We start from the raw sequence: 20,631 nt of genomic DNA, 5'->3' as shown, positions 1-20,631 counted from the left end.
ATTTATAAAAAGGAGTTTAAATATTATTGAAATGTAAAAATAAGAGTTTGAATTTTTATCAGTGTATTTGGCAAGATCAATTATTTGTAAGTTAACATAGCACTCAGAAATATTTCTCACATCATGCAATTATCGGCAAGAGGAAAGGTACTTAAGGAGAAAATAGAAACTTGTGATTTATCAATCAATCTTGTATTTCAGCAATCTTTCAACACATACAGAGAAATACTTCAGAACTTCGGTGTATAGGTCGGAGCAGTGGTGACATAGTCGTGGAAATTGCAATAAATATGAAGTTTGGTAGTAGTTTCGAGCAGGGCAATACTTAATTTCGTCGACGTAGGGCAGCGTACGTAGTTGTGTAATAGGCGGCTCCTTCGGTGTAGTACTTTGAGGCTGCGGTGTTGTAGCTAGGTGAAGCGTAAGTCGTGGTGTAGTAGACTGGGGCATCGGTGTAGTAATTCTGTTCAACGTAGCACGAAACCGCAGCTTTGGTGTAGCAAGTATGGACTGCGCAATACTTCTCCGCCTCAGTTGTGGTTGTGTAGATCGGGGCAGATTAGTACTTTGCCGCTTCGGTGTAATATTCGACCGTCTTGGTGGAGAAATCAGCGGGAGCCTCGGTGTAGCAGCTGGGAACAGAGTAGTATTTAGGAAAATCGGTGCAATAAGTAGCTGAGAACAGAGTAATACTTAGAAGGCTCGATGTAGTAGGATAGGCAGTATACGTAGTCATGTGGTGTCATCCGTCGCCTAGATGGTGTAGTAACTCAGGGCAGAGTAATACTTCAGGGCATCAGTGTAGTGGCTCGGGGCAGCGTAACTTTTGGTATAAAACTCCGGTGCTTTGGTGGTGTAGTACTTGAAGACATCGGTGCAGGAACTGGTCGTTGCGTAAGTTGAGTAGGAAGGCGGCAGCGTTGCGGTTTGATTTCCGCCATACCAAGGAGACATCGCTACACCAGCAGTCGACCCAGCCATCAACGATACAACACCCAACAGGAGTACGACGCCATAGTTGACTAAACAAAAATAAATTGAAACATTAATATTAAATATTGCATATTAACAAATAGAAAAAAATGTAACTGATATTTAACTCAATGTAAAAATAAGAATATTTACCCATAATTGCGAATCGGTTACACGATGAGGAAAGCAGTTGGTGACAGATGTGCCCGAACTGCAATGCCCTTTCTTTTTTTTTGAAGACTCCTTTTACGCACAGTAATACTTCGGGACGTAGGTGTAGTAGCTCGGGGAAGCGCAGGTTGTAGTGTAGTACTTGAGCGCTTCACTGTTGTAGTAACGCGGGGCCTCGGTGTAGTAGGCAGGGGTAGCATACATAGACGTGTAGAATTCCGGTGACTTAGTGATGCAGTACTTGGGAGCCTCGGTGTAGTAAACTAGGCAGCATGCGTTGTTGTAGGCGGCTTCTTCGGTGTAGTACTTGGGGGCTGCGGTGTAGCGTAGGTCGTGGTGTAGTGAACTGGAGCATCAGTGTAGTATTTCTGTTCAACGTAGTACGAAAGAGCAGCTTCTGTGCAGTAAGTCGAGACAGCGCAATACTTGGCCGCCTCAGTTATGGTTGTGTAGATCGGGGCGGAGTAGTACATTGCCGCTTCGGTGTAGCAATCAGCGGGAGCCTCGGTGTAGCAACTGGGAAGAGAGTAGTATTTAGGAAAATCGGTGCAATAAGTAGATGAGAACAGAGTAATACTTAGGAGCCTGGGTGTATGAGCTTCGGAGGATGGGGCAGCAGGCGTAGTCATCCTCCGTCGCCTTGGTGGTGTAGTAACTCGGGGCAGAGTAATACTTCAGGGCGTCAGTGTAGTGGCTCGGGGAATCGTAAGTTGTGCTTCCGGTGCTTTAGTGGTGTAGTACTTGAAGACTTCGGTGCAGTAACTGGTCGTTGCGTAAGTTGCTTTTGGGTAGTAAGGCGGCGGCGTTGTGGTTTGGTATCCGCCATACCAAGAAGACATCGGTACACCAGTGGTCGACCCAGCCATCAATGATTCAACACACAACAGCAGCACTACGCCATAGTTTGCTAGACAATTATAAATTTTAACATAAATATTACATAATAACAGGCTTACATAAACAAATAAAAAGAAGGATTGAAACCAAACTCTATGTAAAAGACAGAATATTTACCCATGGATGCGAAATGACAGACAGAGCGCTGCAGTTGTTGCCGTGTCGGAGATGCTCCCTCGACTGATTTACCTTCGCCTTTTCTCTCTCCTTTTATACGATTTTTTGATCACCCTCACCTTTTAAGCCTTGCGGCTATTGTAGCTACTTGAAAATGATGAAACACGTCCCGTTCTCACCCAACCTCTACACCACTGCATGGCACGTTTTATGTAATGATCTCCGTGACCTTCGAATGTGAAGGACAGGCGGACTGCCCTTTCCTTTTGCAGGTTGAAGTTTCTGGGGATGGGTCTACAACAACCAATATCAAAATGAAAATGGTTATGTTACACATCCCGTTCTCACCCAACCTCTTTTTGACAAGTTTTACGTGCCTTTCCTTTTGCAGGTTGTCGTTGCTGGGGATGGGTCTACAACAACCAATATCAAAATGAATACCAAATGATTATGTAACACATCCCGTTCTCACCCAACCTCTACACCACTGCATGACAAGTTTTACGTTCCTTTCCTTCTGCAGGTTTACGTTGCTGGGGATTGGAATGGGTCTACAACAACCAATATAAAAATTAATACCAAATGATTATGGCTTAAAACTCACTTTATACCAATTGAAATTAACAATGGTTCCTAAACTTTTCAGAGAAAGGTTTTCTACCTAATTATACTTCATCATCTTGAATTATTACCACAGTAATAAAAAGAAACATTGGTTGAAATAATTACCTTGCAAATTCTCTTGGACCTCTTATTAGGGCTTCACTGATAGATAATTTAAAAGCAGTCTACAATCAACACGAGCAAACAAGACAAAATATTTTGAGAGTAGCTGCAGAACTTAACCACAGGAGTTTGACTCGCGTTTTTTTTTCAGCTGTGATGTCCTCTGCTTCTTCGACGATTTCCGAATCCGTTAGCTTCATCTGACTGAAGAAGATTTACTGATTTAGACGCTCAGTTCTTCAAAGAGCACTTCCATTTTGGCAATGCTCGACGTCATACAGCGTACCAGTGTGGAAAACTGTTCTACCATAAGTCCATAACCAACAATGGTATTAGCGATTCGACATTCAACTAAGAATGAATTTAGCGGTACCCACCCCGCTATTTACATCGTCGTTCTTTGCTTCTCCGTTCTTTTCTTCTTCTTGATCAAGACGTTGCTGCTTGCTGGTCTTGATTATCGCGTGCATGGTGGAGACTATCAACAAACACAGCACAGCTTCTGTCAAACCAAGAACATGAAATTAGCAGTTGACAAGACGGGTACCATTCAGAAATATCTACCTTGACTGCGCTATAAACTCTCGAGTCTGCTGATTCAAGAGAATCAGTTTTTGAGCAATAGTACTAACTAAGAGTTTGTACCGGACGGTCTGTTTAATAAACAATGTTGTATAAATATGCTTGTTAATCAAGTCGTTATCTATATATATTTAATTAATGAATAACAATTTATAAAATGAAAACATTATATGGTTTTTTATACTTGTTTTATTTATTAAACAAACCGTCCGGTAAAAACTGCAGCCAGTCAAGCAGGGGGAGACACTGCCCAACTGACTCTACCAGGGAGATTACCCGGCCGTGGTTTAGAGAACCCGGAAAAAGAGCGAAGAGAGCTGAAGAGCAGTTATTGTGAGAGCAATGCATCGTAGTAGGCTTCCGGCTTAGACTCATGACCCTTCAACAGATTTCATCGAATCATACGCCTTGCAAGTCCCCGTTCGACCAAACATCTCCCTTCCTCCTGGTTGTCGCAGCGAGTGAGTGACCACCGGCGGGCGTTGGTTAGTGGTTATTTAGGGAAACGGGGCCACTGAAGAAGGGAGCCCAGATATGCACCTGTAATTTGTCTACATCTACATAATTTATTGACGAGTCTTGAATCTCAGCAACCTCTCCTCAGTTTTACCAATGGATCAAGTCTATGGAACGGCAGCAAACGATTCAGCTGAAAAAAGAATAGAGCCTTTAATTCAAAGTCAATAACTGAACGAAACATCAAGCATTACCTCAACAGCGATACAGGTAGCAAGAGACGACATATCGACAAAATGCAACCGATAAAATAAGACCGACAGCCATCAGGCAACATTGGACTATTTTATCCAACTGTTGAACACTGCATATACTGCATAAACACCAACTTAAGCAAATGACACATTCATGATGTTGAACTGCAAGTCTGCATAAGCTCCATTTCAAGACATCTGAACTGGAAAAGGGCTGCAAAACCACTGTATAACAAACAGCGACACCATAAACAGCTCAAACATCAAACTAACCATGGAATCCTACAAAGCAAATGAGGATTAATGAACCAATAACATTATGAAATGTGAAAAAAGGATACCAATAATATAATTTAAAAAGAAAAACAAAAAATGTAAGTGATGTTTTACTTAAGCCTACAATTGTAAAATAAATGGTTCAAACACTTAGTTGTTAAGGCAATGATCTACTTCAAATGTACACTATACTAGAGAAAAAGAAATCAGTAAGATAACCAAAGATCATGAAGATTTCATTTAGTTTTTAAGAATGAAGAGAATTTCTGTGCTGTTGGATCATAAACAATCTCTTAACAATATGAACAAAGAACTTCCACAAAAGTTGTCTTTAATATTTGGAAGCACGAAGTAAGATGTCACTTGTCTTCGACATCAAAACTAAAATGCTAACCTACTTGATTTTTCTTTCGAGAATTATTATTTACCATTTCAGATTTCCTGTTTTCATCACATTAGTGTCTTGCAATAGAGTAGAGACCCTCTCAAAGACCCATCTTCTAGGATGGCAGCGATCACGAGGAGAAAGGCAGGATCTTCGACATGCTTTTACAAAATAAATTAAAGTAGATTATTAGAACACGTACTTTTCGAAAAGTAAAAACTCTCAAGATGATGTACTCACACTACTTGCTTTAGAATCGTTCACTTTCGATTCAGCTTGGTCGAATGGCGTGGAAACACCTCATCGTTTTAAAGTAAAAGCGAAAAACACCGTCAGTAACACATTTCCGTCCATTGTCTCAAAAGTCAAAAGCAAATGGCAGATTCCAGGATTCGTCATCACTAACGAACAGACACTCCGCCACCGGACCTGACACAATTTTCAGTCCTATTGACTTACCACCGAGTGACAAAATTAAGAATTAGAGAAATGAAGATGGACTGGGCAATTCTTTAGAAAAGAAACATACCAAAATGGAACAAATGCATCAACACATTTGAATAAGCAAATGCAGGCTAAATACGCCCATTGAAAACATCTGCAATCGTAGTCCTCATTTCCCCAATACCACAAAAATCTAGTCAGGAATCTAACAAACAAACTTGAATGTAAATTTAGCATTTCAAATATTGTTCAAAAGAAACATGTAACAGAATAATAAACAATAAGAGAATGAAGATGGACTATGCAATCCTCTAGAAATGGCAAACATTCATCATAATGTGGAAGACGAGAGTAATTGATTTAAAGTACACATGGAAACAGTACCACCATTTAGCATGATGAACTATAGCCAACATACCACACCACGCGACAAGCACAATTGCTTCGAAAAAACACATTGTCTTATCTTGGAAAGATCTATCATCTATGCATCTAGCCAAAATTCCCTAAGGTAGCCCCTAAATATTTGGCGTTCAGCTCAAGATATCACAAGAACTGCCACCTAATTAAAAAGTTCTGTTTTACATTTTAACTAGTTTGCATAGCAAAACATTAAGCGGATTCTACAAACCAGAACGATCCATTACTACGAGGATCAGGTCAGTTGTTGTCGTTTCTCGTCGAAATCGAATGCCAGCAGCCATCTTGAATATAACGCGCAAGGCGCAACATTGCCATTTTCAGTTTAATTAAAAAAGTCCGCATCTGGGATCTCTGTAATCGGCCAAAGCGGCTTAATAACTGTGAATAAAAAATGTTCAGCTTAACGACTAATTTTTGAAGTGATTAAAACAAAAGTGTGTTAGAATCTATAATACAAAAAAAAGCCGTACCTGATCCGAGATCGATCGAGATGACAAGTCTATAGTAGAATGTCTATTTAACAAATAGTGACAGTCTGACAGACAGAGACAGCTGTCGCTGTCCTAGTGGACGCATGGAACTCCGCGAATAAGAGACGTGATAATGGGCCACACACTTTCAAAACATCGTCATTTCAATATTTTCACACGTTAAGTTTGAAAAACCGTTAAAAAGCCATACGAAACTGAAGGCCTGAATGGCGGTCGTCCGATTTCAAATAGTCGATAATGAATGGAGGGCTTGCTGCCGAACAAGGCCCATAGATTTTTTCTACTCGTTACCTTCGTTTAACGAAGCTAAGGGGGGGGGAGTACTTAAATGCTTGAAATTATTTTCATTTGTAAGCATCGTAAAACCCCATATCGTATGCGCAAAACCTCGATGTTGGTTGGTTCCAAGTTTGGTGTTTATTAAAGCTCCAGTGACTCCCGATGATTATTAAAGAACTTATACGATTAAATAATAATAAACAAAACAAAATGATTCTGGGGCTTTGATAGTTGAAACTAGTTGAGACTTCGATTTTTTCCATTTTATGAAACAGCACTGGCAGATAACAGATAAGGTATGATGGATCGAATCTGTATGGAATGAGGAAAACGAAGCTCTAATAGAAGACAATTGCATTTTTTCTGGTAATGAACTAGAGAAAGATATAAAGGCAACCGCGAGAGATTCAGCAAGAGAAAAAAAAAGCGTTGAATTGTGGGGGAATAATCAAGCACCAATATGAGGATAAGTTGGAAAATAGGGTGACAACACCAAATATTTCCGAGGCGATCATTACTGTACTACTCGGCAAATGGTAATGCAGAAAAAAAAACAGATGGAGAGAAGTTAATATCGGAAGTGCAGCAAGTGCTCATGAATTATTTCATTCTCCCACGCAAATGATGATTTCTCATTTTAAAACAAAACATAAAAAAAATATAAGAATCGTATTCAAGGGATGGAGTCCAAACTGAGCAACCAATGGCTGGACTCGAAACCATGTATGGCAATGTAAAATTAGTCGAATACATGTCTTCCAACCCTCGCCACCGACCATATGAAAGATGAGGAGAATGCGGCTGAACTAATTCTAGTTCTGCTTCTCTTGCTCGATCGCTGTTGAAAGAAGAAAACCAAGGTGAACGAATGAACTTGTCATTGCATGTTTATGTGGAGGTACCTTCTTTGGTTGGCAGTGGATTCTTCTCTTGGGTTTCAGCGTGTTTCAGATTAGCGGGATCAAAGGTCTCGATACCTTCGCGCAATTGCTGTTGACCTTTCTCCTGAGCGATATCTGTTTGGAAGAGAAAAAGTGAGCGATAAATAACAACGGCGCCACGATGGGAACGTCGAAAAGAATAATCACAGGGAAATAATGGGCCCATATTTCAAACCAAATAAATAGTGAATTGCTTTTACCTTCCGTAGCGGGAAGAATAATCTTCTCGACGGTATCAGTCGGCTTCAAAGCGGACTTGTCGAATGACTCAACACCATGAAGCAAATTCTGCTGCGTCTTCTCTTGTTGGACGGCTAGAAACCAAAACAAATACAAGATAAATAAAAGAAACAATTTGAATTGAAATGCTTTTAGCTCGTGAACATCACCGATGGCAAAATATATTGCCAAACATGTATAGCTTGGCCATCAAGAAACCCAGCGGTAGAATAAACACCCACTTTGAATGGGTGACGTTTTGGATACACGACAAGAGAGCGTTTACCTTCGGCGTCGGGAAGCACGACTTTCTCCTGGGTCTCAGTGTGCTTCAGCACAGAGGGGTCAAAGTCCTCGATTCCCTTCAACACGGTCTCCACAGCTTTCTCCGTGGCCATTTCTGACAAAAGAAAAGAAAAAACAAATCATAAACCAGGTTAATCCAAATTATGCCGTGGAAATAATCTTCAGTGGTCGAGCATTCACCAGTAGATAAGCGAGGAATGCAGCTTTAATGATCACGATGCACAGCTCTTAATAATATTTTAAACAAATGGAAAAGGGGAAAAAAAAATGATGAAACAAAAGGCTTAAGTTATTATCACTTCTTAGCGCACACCGTTGGGGGAGATTAATTCAAGCATGTTAAATAGCCCAGTAGAATGGTCCATTTTGTGTTGTTAACTCGGCCGAGCTCAAAATTTGTTTCTAGTTAAGTTGCGCAACATTCTTCCGGTCGAGCAAATTTGGTATTTAGGGCGTTGTTTCTTTCAGCGTATCAAGTTACCTTCGGCATTGGGTAGAACGACTTTTTCTACCGTTTCCGTCTTACGGAGGGCGTCGGTATTGAAACCTTCGACACTTTGAATGAACTGGTTGTGCTGCTTCTCCTGTTGCACATCTAACACACGCACATTCTGATCATTTTCGAGGCAACTTTTGTCGACGACTCGGCAGATTTATGGCGTGATTCAAAGGAAGAGGTTCACTTTAGTTTTTATTTTACCTTCGGCATTGGGCAGGACGAGTTTCTCTACCGTTTCCGTTTTCCGAAGGGCATCAGGACTGAAACCTTCGACGCTCTGAATCAACTGGTTGTGTTGCTTCTCCTGTTGCACATCTGTTTATCACACGCACATACAGGAGCTGATCAACCACCAATCATTTTGGGCAATTTGGTTTTCAGCATTTTTACGGCCCAGCTAAAAAATGGGCCATTTCTTTTTTTCTCACAAACGAGAGTGCAGATTATGCATTATTGGGGTTAGCGTTAGGTTTACCTTCGGCATTGGGCAGAACGACTTTTTCTACCGTTTCCGTCTTACGGAGGGCGTCGGTACTGAAACCTTCGACACTCTGTATGAACTGGTTGTGCTGCTTCTCCTGTTGCACGTCTAATTTGCATAGAGTTCATACATACTAAGCATATTTTTGGGGCGACATTTTCGACTTAAGGAACTACGGCTACGTTGAAATGTAATGTGCCTTAAATGAAGCACGTATGAATATTATTATGGAGGGGTTCACTGTGAGGGGATCGTAATTGACATCCGGCATCAATCTCATGGGACAATGGCGTAAGAGCTCCAGAAAAACCCATTACGCCCCACTCTGGTAACTTTTTCTCTATGCATTTCGTCAAGTCAACTGACGACAATTGTGGTAATATTATTAAGTAATAGAAAATACAATAATGAACTGGTAACAAGTGGAATGTTCCCAGACTAAGAAAACGTGACTAATTCAAAGAAAAACAGGATCGAAAACAGGTTGGTAGAGTGCTGATGAATACAAAAAATTCTTTACAAAAATATATAGTCACCTTCGGCAGTGGGCAGAACCACTTTTTCTTGGGTTTCAACGTCCTTCAATGCGCCAGTGTTGAAATGTTCCAGTTGGCTCTTGAGATTTTCAGCCACTTTGGGCAAATCCTCCAATTTGGGGGTCTGAACGTCTTGTTGATCGGCCATTTTATGTAATTGGTATTTGTTTTGGGAAGTCTGGGAGTCAACTGAGGTTTTGATTGCTGGAGTAGCTCAAACTGTGAAAAATGAAACAAAACCGGATGAATGTAGAAACAAACCAATCCCCTAGATTTGATAGCGCATGTTTTTTAGTGATATATGTTTCAAAAGTTTGCGTCGTCTCCAAAGTGCGGTCACACGTTCACAACTACAAGATGTGTACGCAGCAAGCTTCTTATCAATAAACCGCATTTCCGGGGGGCGCTAGCTAGTTCGTGAACATTTGATTGATAGTCTCTTATCAAGAAGAGAGAAAAAAACAAAAAAACTCAGTCCTCTTTCATCACCTGAAATTACTACGTGCTGTTGTATCGTAGACGCATCAAGACTTTTTTAAATACCAGAGAAACATTCCCTTTAGACGATTATATTCCATTCTTTTTTTTCTTCTCCCCTTCTTTATTAATATGTGGGCTGTTTTGTTCTCTTTACTTTCACCATAATCTTCGTCCTATAGTACCAATCGCAGAGAGCTCATTACAGAATGGGGATATCGCCCAAAGCTTGTCCGCTTCAACAATAGGCGATTATTATTGTTATTACACAAAGATGGTGGTGGAGACCGTGAAGGTGCAGCGGCAGCAGCATCTCCCTTGATATTTTATAGAGATGGTGGTGTAAGGAGAGAGAAAAAAAAAATAAAACGGTCACGACGTCTTTGCAATGTGGGCGAAAGAATTCAAAAAAAGAGAGAAGAGGCCGAGAAACGGGAAACCAAAAGAATATTTCAAGTGCCTCACGCTGTACGAACAACAACCATGAAGACCTCCTGGTTAACAAAGATGGTATAGTTGGCATCACTCTCTCCCGTCAACGAAATACAACGACAGAATTATACTGGCATTAAAAAAAAAAGACACGCAATGGCGTACACTATTTGACTTTAAACTTTGAATTCGGTACACGCACCGAGTGTCGAGCCTAAAAAACGATTTTCAATCTGTATAATTTCAAACAATTTCGTAGAAAAGAAAAATGGCTGGAAATTGAATAGTCACGATCTCCCGAGTCGCACCGATTCACCTTCAGAGAAATGCTAAAAGAAAGAAAACTAAAAAAATCGTCTGTATTTTTCCCGTAGTGTGTCTGTGTGTGTGTATCAGATAATCGTTCTGTTTCGGATGGCCTCCAGAGTTTCTCTCACACCTCGAGCGCCCACGATGAAGTACACGAAATGGCCGACAATTCCTCAAGAAACGCTGGTGCCCTAGCTCGTAAAAAACAAGAGGAAAAAAAAAATCACGACCATATGTCGCCAACATGTTCTCTTCCTTGCGGTTTTTCTACGTGAAAAGAATTCTGATTTCGAAACTAGACCTCCGCTAGATGTCACTGGATCACATTACGACGAGGTAAAAAAGATATTAGGGCGCAGAAAAAAACCAAAAAGAAAAGAAAAAAGGTACACACGTTTGCTACATCGTCTTTCATGGGTCGTCGACCGAAACCCAGCAGTGCTGTACGTACACAGTTGATCGAAGACAGGCAGTAAATTTAGTTTCCGCGCCCACACATGTGCCCAACTGTCTCCCGACAACTTTACGAAGCGCATTATACTATACGCGTCCTTCTTGTCATTTCCAATGGGACAGTAAAATACATTGAAAAAGGGGAGAACGGCACGCACTGTTGTCTTTCTTTTTCTGAAAGCAACGACATTAAGCAGGAATTTGTTTTCCTTCTTTTCTTTCCGGGTTTTTTAAAACAAAAAGAGACTGTCCTGCTGGTCGAGTTCCAGACATCTTACTTTTCGCTCTCCCTAGAGTCTGGTTCACCCATCGCACACTGATGAGTGAGCGCGTCGTCTCCATTTTTAGGAAGTACAACAAGCCCCCCTTAATGCAAACGCAGCTGTGCATCCTGAACGCTTCTCCCACCACAGACGTTTTCGAGTGCGTAACAGAATCGGCAGACAGACAACGAGGGGTAGCGCCGCTAGTCAACCGTGGAGAGATAGTCTAGAAATCATTTGGGAAACTTACCACGACGACGCCACACAAGCCTCCCATCGACAGATGTTTCGGTTTTTAAAAAGAACATTGAACTTAAAAGAGCAGACGCAGCTAATGTCCGAAAAAATCCGCACGAAACTAAATCCCTAGTTGCGCCTTTAAGACCGCAGGGAACATTTTCGAGCTGTACGCCCCTTCCGCTTCCGTTAATCGAGCCCACAGTCGGAAAAATTATACACCAGCTGTTGATATTGTTCCCAGAGTGTGAGGAGGAGACGAACGATGAAGAAGAAGAGGAAAAAAAAAACTTTCACCCCCAGCACGACAGCCAGCAGAAAAGATGGATAGATACAAAAAAATAAATTTCCTTTTTTATCCGGAAAAAAAAATAGTAGACGACCTCGTCAGTGAAACAACAATACGGGCTCTTGTGTGATGAGGAGGAGAGGATGATTTAAATATTTAAACACGAATAACCTCGAGAGGAGAGAGAGAGAGCTAGGTATCCTCTTGATCTACGCAGTTGCTTGTTTCCCTCTTCTCCATTCGTTTATTCATTCTCTCTCCCTGTTTTCTATTCGGTTTTTGTGGTGTGTATATATACACACGTACATGTTTTTATCCGCTTCAAGTCCTCCCCTTTATCCGCAGAGTCCGGTCATTACCTAGCCGCCGGGTATGATTCACGCACAAAGCCCTTGCGTCAATAAAAAAAAAAAATCTGTGAGAGCACCGCACATCCAAGAGTTTTTCTCTCTCTTAACACAAGAGTTCCCTTCCAAAAAGAAATAAATGGGAGAATTCCCCCCCATCCGCGATGGAAGGAATGTAAAAGAATCCCCCAGACGAAGGTTATTTCCGGGGGAGCTAAAAATTTTCGTTTGGGGAGAACCAAACGTTGGGTGTCTAGAAAAGAACATTGGATATTCAGCCGTCCTATTTTGTATACACACATAACCCTTTTTTTTTATTTTTTGAAAAAAATCCAGCCCAAATAAGGAGTTCAAAAACGAGGGTTTGGGGAGAGAAGAACGGATCTTTTCGATCAAGAGAACCTGCGAGCGTGGCAAGAGACTTGTATGAGATACCACAACGGCTCCGTTACCCAGACAGGCGCGCTGGAGCCGGCGTGACTCGGAAAAAGAAGGTCGCCTGCTTTCCCCCTTATAAGGACGAAAAACATTTACAAAAAAAGGCACATAAAAAAAAAACGAATCGAAAGACGAGAACACGAAGCTTAGAAGTCCTTGAAGGCGTTACGGTTGCTATGACTCATAGCAAAAAAACAAAAAACCCGGCACAGACTCCACAGGTAGACCCCAATCGCTACATTCCCTCCTCCAGCTATCAAAAATCACAATCTCTATATGAGCCATCAAATACAGAAATTCAGTTCTTGAAATTAACTCGTTAAAAGAAAATTCGATTACATTTTCCTTTTACCTCTCTTGAGAGGACAAGTGAAAATGTAGTTAAAACTCGAGATTCGTTTCAAAAAGCTGACCATACTAGTTAACTCGAGTCAACGATCGCTGCTGACTCATGCGAAACCTGTGAGACTTCGAGTTTTTTCAGAACGTTTGGTAATCAAACACAACTGTTTCCCTCCCTCCTCACACTAGACAGCTCACAGCAGCTTTAATGACGTCTAGTCTAGTCTAAAATTGGATTCCACTGTGTGTGTGTGGTGGCGTTGTTATTTCATAAAAGCAATAGCTAAAAGAAAATCTATGTGGGAAGAGGATGTGACACATTTTAGATTATTCCGGAACACCAACCGAACACCAACCAACTCTCAGTTTGGTATAATTAGACCACAACGTTTTCTTCAATGGCTCTTAATTTAACTAGTTTCAAGTTTCACATCAAATACAGTCAAGGTAAGAAGAAACCCGCCCCGGCTGTCAGATGGAATGCCACGCCCGCAAACGTACGAACCTAGCTTCACATGCCATTTTCTTCAGGCCTGGCATTTCGACAAGAAAGTCATAACTCAATCACCCTCCAATCCCTTAACTTGACTTGAAAATCATTGCCCCTTGAGTGAACAAGCCGGCCATCTGTCAGACAAAGGAATTTCGACGCTATCGACCAGGAAAAAAAAGTCAAGGTGACGTGAAAACCTCGTGAGTGAATCACAAGACTAATCATAAATTGACATGCTATCTCTACAACTACTACAACAACAACTAGATATCATCAGATTTGGTAGGAAAAAAGATTACCTGCACGTTTGACTGGGAGAGAGAGAGAGAATACGCCCTTTGACAGTTGGATTCTTGTATGGAAGGGAAACGTCGACGATATCACCAGTGGGAAAATGGAACTCGGCTGTGGGACGTCTGAACCAGCTGGTACCTCACGAACGACTGAGTCAGCAACCGACAGTTGGTGGGGTAGACTTTGAATGCAAAAGAGGGAGAACGAAGAGAAGCCCAGCCACGGAGAACGAAATGGTACTGACATTTTTTCTGCTTTTTTCCCTGTCAACTCAAGCCCCTCGGCAATTCTTCTGGTGAGACATCTATCGCTGGAAAATTGCAACCACTATTGCCGATAGCTCTGGATGGAATCGAAAATATTAAGGAGAAAAAAATGAGGAAAATAAAAGGGATTATTTTCACGGTCACGAGTTTAACTTCTTCAGTATCAAGTTTTTGAATTACGTACCTTTCATCGCTTTTCCCAGGACTCGTCATTCATTGCTTACAAACCGGAATAACGCTGCAGTTCACATTATTTTGTAGAAGCAAACAAGTCAGACGAGTCTTCTCTTGTTTGGAAGCTCTAGAAATGTATGATGGAGCGTGCAGATACAACATAACTAAATAAAGAAACCTAAAAATCTTTAAGAGGTAATATGAGAATTGATGAGTCAATGTGGATCAACAGGATAATCTCTCAAGTTTCACCTGGAAAAAGAACATAGGATTATGACATTATTAAAGGGATTAATTACTTCCGTCGGACAATTGTTTCTTTGTGTAAAACGTCCCAGTTCGTATTAATAATTTGATCCTTGTATGACGCATTTAGATATTCCATTCTGAGAAGTAGCTGATTGAAGCAACATTCTTTTACATGTCAAAACCGGTCTCCGCAGTCTACAACCGAGAGATTTTTCTTTCTCCCTTTTTTTAAATAGTTAGGGTGACAACACGTATTCAAGAAAACGGCAGAACGGAACGTTGAGAACGTTCGCGTTTCTGCACTAGAAGAAAAATATGTATTACAAATCCATTGTACAATCGCGTAGTAAAAATAAAAAAAATCTACTGGCTTCGACGGGTCGTACAAAACTCTATCTCTGATAAATACTTATTTTACCCCAACGGAATATTTAAAATAATAAAAGACGAATCTTACAATATAAAATGGGACATTTGAACTGTTATGCGTTTTAAAAAGGTTGCTCGACATTAACTGGAAATATTATTTGTAGAACTAGTTAAAAGAAGTAAGTGAGGTAAAACCATAAACGTAGAACGGGACTCAGGGTAGGTCGACAGTTCTGCTGCTGCCGGTGCTGCTGCCGCTGCTGAGAGGTGAACGACTGCTGCTGATGTTGCTTGATGCGCTTCCGTGACTGCTTACGAAATCGTTGGCCTCTTCCTTCGTAATGGATGCGGCGCGGCTAGTCTAAGCACACACAGTCGGCATGGTCACAATCTGAAAATCATTTGTTTTTACCGCTGTTGCATGCACACACACATACCTGGGTAGCGGCATCAAAGGACACTCCTATAATGTTGTCTGCGTAAGGCAACAGTTCTGGACGAAACGTGATGGCGACGAACTGAGACCGCTGGGAAAATTTATCAACCATGGAGGCCACCTTTGAGCGATAAGCTTTATCCAGTGCCTAAAGGGTAGAATCAGAAATAAACTATTTCTGTCAATAATGGTTATTTTTAAAGTTGCATTTACCATATCAGCCTCGTCCAGAAGGTAAAACGGTGCACGATCCATCATGAGGAAAGCAAAAACTAGAGCCAAACTGAGGACTGATCTCTGGCCGCCAGAAAGACTATTCACATTTTGAACGATGGACGTACCGGTGAATGACACCTTGAAAGCAATTCCGGTGATCACGTCAACATCAGGAATCTAAAAGGAATATTAAATAGAAAAAAAAAAATCATTTAGTTGGCCCTTTTCGTGATGGCAAAATTCAAAGAAAAATGCTTGCCCGAGGCTCGTCTTCTTCTTCGCTGTCTGATTCACTATCGCAGTCATCGTAAGTCCATTTTAGATAGCCTATCCCGGGGCTAGGAACCAAAGTTTTAAACATACTTCGGAATGACCTGGCTACTTGCATCAGAGAATACTGGATCGCATCATTTTTCAGGCTCTTCACATAAGTAATCAAATCAATGCACTTAGCATGACTACTTCTCAAACGAATCATTCGATCGTTTAATTCCCCCAGTTTTTCTTTCGTGAACGCACATTCCATCGTTGCTTTTTGGTTGACGCCTTTGAAGCGCTTAAGCTGGTCGCTTACCTGATATGTTGTGAAATGAAACCACTGTCATCAAATAAAAATTTAACATAATTTTTTGCTTCAATACCAAGGTTAATTCCTTTTCAAGATTTTTAACGTTGTAGTCTCTGTAGTGGTCGACAATTTTCTTTTGGTTTTCTGAATCAACATTTTCAAGTGTAACCATGGTTGAAGTGATGACCTCTTCGGCAGCTTTATTACGGTTGATAGTTTCTTGTAGTTTGTTAGTCTAAAAAAATAATAATTAATTTAAAAAAAAGTCAGCGTCGAATGCAAGGTCTCAACCCAAGAATTTAATTACTTACGACAGCTTGACTCTTTTCCAAAAGAATTTCTTGTTTCTGTAGGTCAATACTGAATTTATCTAACTTGTTTCTTTCTGCGACAACAGAATTCGTCAGCTCGGTGATTTTGTTTTCAATAGCACTTATTTCGTCTTTGTTTCTCTTTAACGACGAATCAAGTTTCTTCAGATGTGCTTCAATATCTCTTATGGCCTGCTGATTGGCTTCGGTTCGATCCAAACCGCAGACGCTTCTCTCATGGATGGCTTGCTCGAGATCTTGTTTCTTTCTCATGAGATGGTCATTCAATCGTGACTCGAGTATACTCTTCTTACCCTCGAGCTCCAATCGACCAACGTTCACGTTTTGATACATTTTTTTCGCACTGTGTATGTCTTCATGTAGTGACTCAACTTCTGCTCTTTCTTCCAATCCGAGTTCACTTACAAATTCCTGTTAATTAAGTGAAAACATCGGAAAGTCAACCTTAATTTACTCCCCGAATAACGATCAAGTTGTATTACCTGCTGAAGCTCGTCCTCTAACATTCGAAGCTGTGCACGGTTCGCTTCCAAAGACAGCTGCATCTTTCTGATGAGCGCATTCTTACCCTCCATCGCTTGCTTAGAACCAAGTAGAGCACCTCGTTGCTTCATCAGATCTTCTTCCAGAATGCCCAATTTTGTTTGGCTGATTTTGTTTTCCACTCGTTGTAGTTGGCTTACAATATCATTGCATTTGCAATCAACTTCTTTAATTTGCGTTTCAACTTCGTGCAAGCAAGACAATTTGAACTTTTCTTCTTCCACGGTTTTTTTTAAATCAAAATAAATCTTGGAGCGAGAGGTACCAGGGTTGCGGTATCCACCATTAAGAACTCCATCCCAACTTGCCTAGTGAAAACAGCTTAAGTAAGCACAAGGAATGGCAAGTTTAAAGAAATTATGCATTTACTTTATCTCCTTCTAATGTGACGCAATTGATTGAGTGAATTTTAGCTGCCTTCAGAGCTATGGGAAAGCTCCTACAAAGAAGAATTTTTCCAAAAACTTGCTCCACAGCTACCCTCATTGATTCGTTGACCAGACGCAACTTACTCATGAAAGGAAGAGTCTCATTTCCATCCTAAAAATTAGTAATGCGGAATAAAATAACAACCTGCTAATTGTTGGAAAACGCATACATATCCCGTTATTCTGTTAGGAGGTCTGATTTTATCCAGAGGGTAGAAACAAAATGTTCCCGGTAATCCGATTCCATTTTCGTAAGGTTCCTTGTTAATCCACTTCAGTATCTCAGAAGCTGCATCAGCAGTGTCGACGACACTATGGAAAAGTCTATCAAAGATATCGGAAGATGAAAAATCATTCATGGAATAAATTAAAAGAAATCATACTTGTTTCCTCCCACTGCGTCGAGAGCGTTGATCAATATATCCTCGCATGTGAAATGGTCAATGACTAACCCACGATACTGAGACGCCATCTTGAAGGCAGGCGTGTGTGGACCTTCTTGTCTCATTTTGCCGAGTATGAAGTCAATATGCATTGGATTGCATATTCGGTTTTGCTGTAACAACAATAATGTGCAAGTGTTTGAAAAAACTTCTAAGATAAGTTAAATTTACCCGACGTATAAATTCGCACTTGAGATGCTCTGACTTGTCATGGGATTCCTGCCACTGTTCACGCACTTCACTTTCTTTTCGCCATAATTCACTGAATTTTGTGTACAGAAAATTAGATACAGAAATGATCAATACCATCATAAATATTAATACCTGCGGGACATTTGCAATCTCCTTTGCTCCAATAATAATGTTTGTTTGTCTTGGTTTAGTTGTTTTAGTGACTCCAGGTATGTTATCTTTTCAACTTCGAGTCGCTGATGGTAAAATGACCAATTGAAAAAATAGCAGATAACAACATAAAATACGTTCGGATAAATAAATTTCAAAATAAAAAGACGAATAAGTTTTTTTTTTGCGCCAACGCACCTTGATCACTATTTCCAACTCTTTTGCTTTAGATTCTTCCCATTTCATACCCTCAGATATATAATGCAACTTTTCTTCTCCTTGGAGTACCAAATTGGAAATTTTACTATATTGTGAAATCGATAATATTAGCATAAACTTCTCCTTAAACAATTTAAATTTTAACCTCTGCTCTTCTTTAATCCATTGATTTCTTTCTTCTATAGTAGAAAATAACGTCCCACGTCCCAATTTCGCGAACAACTGTTGACGGCGTTGCTCACTCAGCATCAATCTTTATTTGATTGATATTACCCAGGTTAAAATCGACTATACATTTTACAAATGAAGGTTACATACCGTGCGTTAACTTCGTGTTCTTCTTGAACCGCTGAATTATAATCATCGCAAATCATTGAAAGCTCATTTTGATGTAAGGATATCTCGGCTTCAACGTGCAGCAAGTCTTCATTGAGCGTTTCCTGAAAATTTAGTAGCATAATTAAACGTAAGAACACAAGGAAACTTGCAAAAACGATTTACTGTATTGTCAGTTATTAAACTTTTCCTGTCGGCCAGCTCGAGTTCAAGTTTGCTGTTTTCAGTCACCAAGTCTTCTCCAATCTCCTTAAGAGATTTAAGTTTTCCCTCAGCAGTACGAATATCGGCTTGATAATCTTTAATGCACTTATCAGCATCCGTCACTTTTCCCTTACATTTCATAAATTCATTGATCACCAAATTTTGATCATCCTGAGCCAAATCCAATTTTTTCTTCATCTAAACAAATTATAACAAATTATTTAAGTTCCGGATTCAAGGTGGGAACATTCAAATTACATCTGTGATTCTAGATTGCAAACGATCTTTTTCTTTTTTGCCCAACAGCCATTCCAAGACCCGTTTTTTGGTATTTGATTCAGACCAACTTCGATAGAGCTGTTCATCTTTCTCTAAAGCAGACATATGTTCTGCGGTTTCACCAATAAACTCTTCCAATTGAGCCATTTGGGCTTCAGCGTCTGAATTAATTTGAATAGCAATTAATTCGGGTTTATTAAAAATTTGTATCTTCAGCTCATTACCTTTGAGAAGTGAATAATTTTGAGGCTGTAACTCTTTCCATACCAATGACCCTGCTACTTCAGTGATCAATTCTAACCGCTTTTTATCGGTCGCTGTAGCGAGATCATTTATCTGAAGAATAAACAAAACCAGTTAATAGTTTCACATCTCTAATAATTAACAGAACACACGATTTCATTAATCTTTAAGAGAACTTACTGTTCCTTGTTTAATGATGTAGTATGGGTTTGCTTTGGACAATCCGGCAGATTGCAGAGTATTGAGGACTTGTTCTTTTGTAACACTGTGTCCATTTATGTAGAAAACATCTTTAGCTGATGTTATTTCTCGTCTTAAACTCACTTCATCCCCCTCTTCCTATTATAGCAAATGCAAGAAAGAAAATGAATAGTCTTGCCATCACGACAACATAAAATTCAACTCACAGGTAAACGTTTATCTTCATTGTTGAAAATTATTTCAACATAAGCAGATGTAGCATGAAATCCAGCAGAGATGTGCAACAAATTCTTCCTTTCTGATGGTGAAAGCTGATGAAATTCATGTGCTAACACAAACTGTATGGCTGTGAAAGAGATACAGAAAATGAAACTAAAAGAAATCGGAGAAGCATGGGACTTGGGACTGAATGAAACATAAAGTGAGACAGCCTTACCACACAGCAGGTTAGTTTTACCAGATCCATTCCTTCCAACTAAATAGCATAATACAATAATCTATAAATTTACTGCAATTATTTTAAAGGTTAACTTATGACATACCTATGACATTGAGCCCAGGTTCTAGACACAATACAGTTTTGTTCCTGTAAGTTCTAAATCCTTCAATAATAATCTAATTTATACAAATTCGAATAAATTGTTTATCCTTTACAATAATTAACATGAAAAGACTATTAAAAAGACTATACTTTTTTAATATACATGTTGAATGTGGGAGAACACGTGAGCTCCACGTGCAGAGTCAAACACCGATTCCAATCGAATGAGGAAAAGAGCGGCAAAATGCAAAAGTTGGAAATTGGAATGTTGGCAAAACAATGAAACATCTGTTCGTTTTGGCGCCAAATAAAAAAATAAAGATGGTGGAACGTTTGGGTTTGTTTCAGCGCAACAACGCCAAATCAATAATTTGGCAAGAAAGTTATTTAAAAAAATTAATAAAATGACAATT

The 20,631-nt window shown here is 40.1% G+C and overlaps 2 protein-coding genes and 3 long non-coding RNA genes across 8 annotated transcripts; 1 reads left to right on the top strand and 4 right to left on the bottom strand.

Moving 5' to 3' along the window:
- Positions 1-176: 176 nt before the first annotated feature.
- On the bottom strand, positions 177-1,193 carry LOC124188848. Its single transcript, XR_006872501.1, has 3 exons — positions 1,126-1,193; positions 694-1,022; positions 177-632 (listed from the first exon to the last, which is right to left on the bottom strand). It is a non-coding gene; the product is annotated as an uncharacterized LOC124188848 (long non-coding RNA).
- A 1,710-nt stretch (positions 1,194-2,903) lies between these two features.
- On the bottom strand, positions 2,904-3,355 carry LOC124188847. The gene is made up of 2 exons (XR_006872500.1): positions 3,261-3,355; positions 2,904-3,186 (listed from the first exon to the last, which is right to left on the bottom strand). It is a non-coding gene; the product is annotated as an uncharacterized LOC124188847 (long non-coding RNA).
- Positions 3,356-6,592: 3,237 nt separating this feature from the next.
- Positions 6,593-14,072, bottom strand: LOC124188845 (thymosin beta-like). 4 transcript variants are annotated; one of them, XM_046581752.1, is made up of 9 exons: positions 13,835-14,072; positions 9,456-9,676; positions 8,914-9,027; positions 8,640-8,753; positions 8,421-8,534; positions 7,920-8,033; positions 7,615-7,728; positions 7,376-7,489; positions 6,593-7,311 (listed from the first exon to the last, which is right to left on the bottom strand). In XM_046581752.1, exons 2-9 carry the CDS (start codon positions 9,601-9,603, stop codon positions 7,286-7,288), a joined length of 858 nt encoding a protein of 285 aa, XP_046437708.1. In that variant the 5' UTR covers positions 9,604-9,676; positions 13,835-14,072; the 3' UTR covers positions 6,593-7,285. The 4 variants fall into 4 exon arrangements, with proteins under 4 accessions (XP_046437708.1, XP_046437710.1, XP_046437711.1 ...); XM_046581754.1 differs by lacking the exon at positions 8,421-8,534 and having other exon boundaries at positions 9,456-9,674; positions 13,835-14,071; XM_046581755.1 differs by lacking the exon at positions 8,640-8,753 and having other exon boundaries at positions 9,456-9,674; positions 13,835-14,071.
- Positions 13,238-13,923, top strand: LOC124188846. The gene is made up of 2 exons (XR_006872499.1): positions 13,238-13,412; positions 13,485-13,923. It is a non-coding gene; the product is annotated as an uncharacterized LOC124188846 (long non-coding RNA).
- A 700-nt stretch (positions 14,073-14,772) lies between the features above and the next one.
- LOC124188841 (structural maintenance of chromosomes protein 3-like) lies at positions 14,773-20,601 on the bottom strand. Its single transcript, XM_046581745.1, has 23 exons — positions 20,369-20,601; positions 20,220-20,292; positions 20,114-20,152; positions 19,884-20,023; positions 19,657-19,815; positions 19,458-19,569; positions 19,213-19,394; positions 18,916-19,152; positions 18,733-18,854; positions 18,560-18,667; positions 18,394-18,499; positions 18,178-18,281; positions 18,025-18,115; positions 17,794-17,966; positions 17,581-17,734; positions 17,352-17,522; positions 16,922-17,290; positions 16,419-16,850; positions 16,181-16,342; positions 15,799-16,113; positions 15,537-15,716; positions 15,325-15,471; positions 14,773-15,248 (listed from the first exon to the last, which is right to left on the bottom strand). Exons 1-23 carry the CDS (start codon positions 20,504-20,506, stop codon positions 15,102-15,104), a joined length of 3,861 nt encoding a protein of 1,286 aa, XP_046437701.1. The 5' UTR covers positions 20,507-20,601; the 3' UTR covers positions 14,773-15,101.
- Between the last annotated feature and the right edge of the window lie 30 nt (positions 20,602-20,631).

This window comes from Daphnia pulex, chromosome 2 (genome assembly GCF_021134715.1).
Source record: "Daphnia pulex isolate KAP4 chromosome 2, ASM2113471v1".
NCBI classification, from domain to species: domain Eukaryota; kingdom Metazoa; phylum Arthropoda; class Branchiopoda; order Diplostraca; family Daphniidae; genus Daphnia; species Daphnia pulex.
The sequence above is the reverse complement of the archived record's forward strand: the minus strand, read 5'-3'. Positions and strand labels throughout refer to the sequence as shown.

Bases quoted from the DNA above. Each gene is read 5' to 3' on its own strand.
- LOC124188841 (XM_046581745.1), bottom strand. From the start codon at position 20,506: ATGTTTCATTGTTTTGCCAACATTCCAATTTCCAACTTTTGCATTTTG. The intron at 20,024-20,113 runs GTAAGGCTGTCT...TCTCTTTCACAG, and splicing joins TAAAACTAACCTGCTGTGTG to CCATACAGTTTGTGTTAGCA. The intron at 18,855-18,915 runs GTAAATCGTTTT...CTAAATTTTCAG, and splicing joins GTTTAATAACTGACAATACA to GAAACGCTCAATGAAGACTT.
- LOC124188845 (XM_046581752.1), bottom strand. From the start codon at position 9,603: ATGGCCGATCAACAAGACGTTCAGACCCCCAAATTGGAGGATTTGCCC. The intron at 9,028-9,455 runs GTGACTATATAT...TATGCAAATTAG, and splicing joins GGTTCTGCCCACTGCCGAAG to ACGTGCAACAGGAGAAGCAG. The intron at 8,754-8,913 runs GTAAACCTAACG...TGTGATAAACAG, and splicing joins CGTTCTGCCCAATGCCGAAG to ATGTGCAACAGGAGAAGCAA.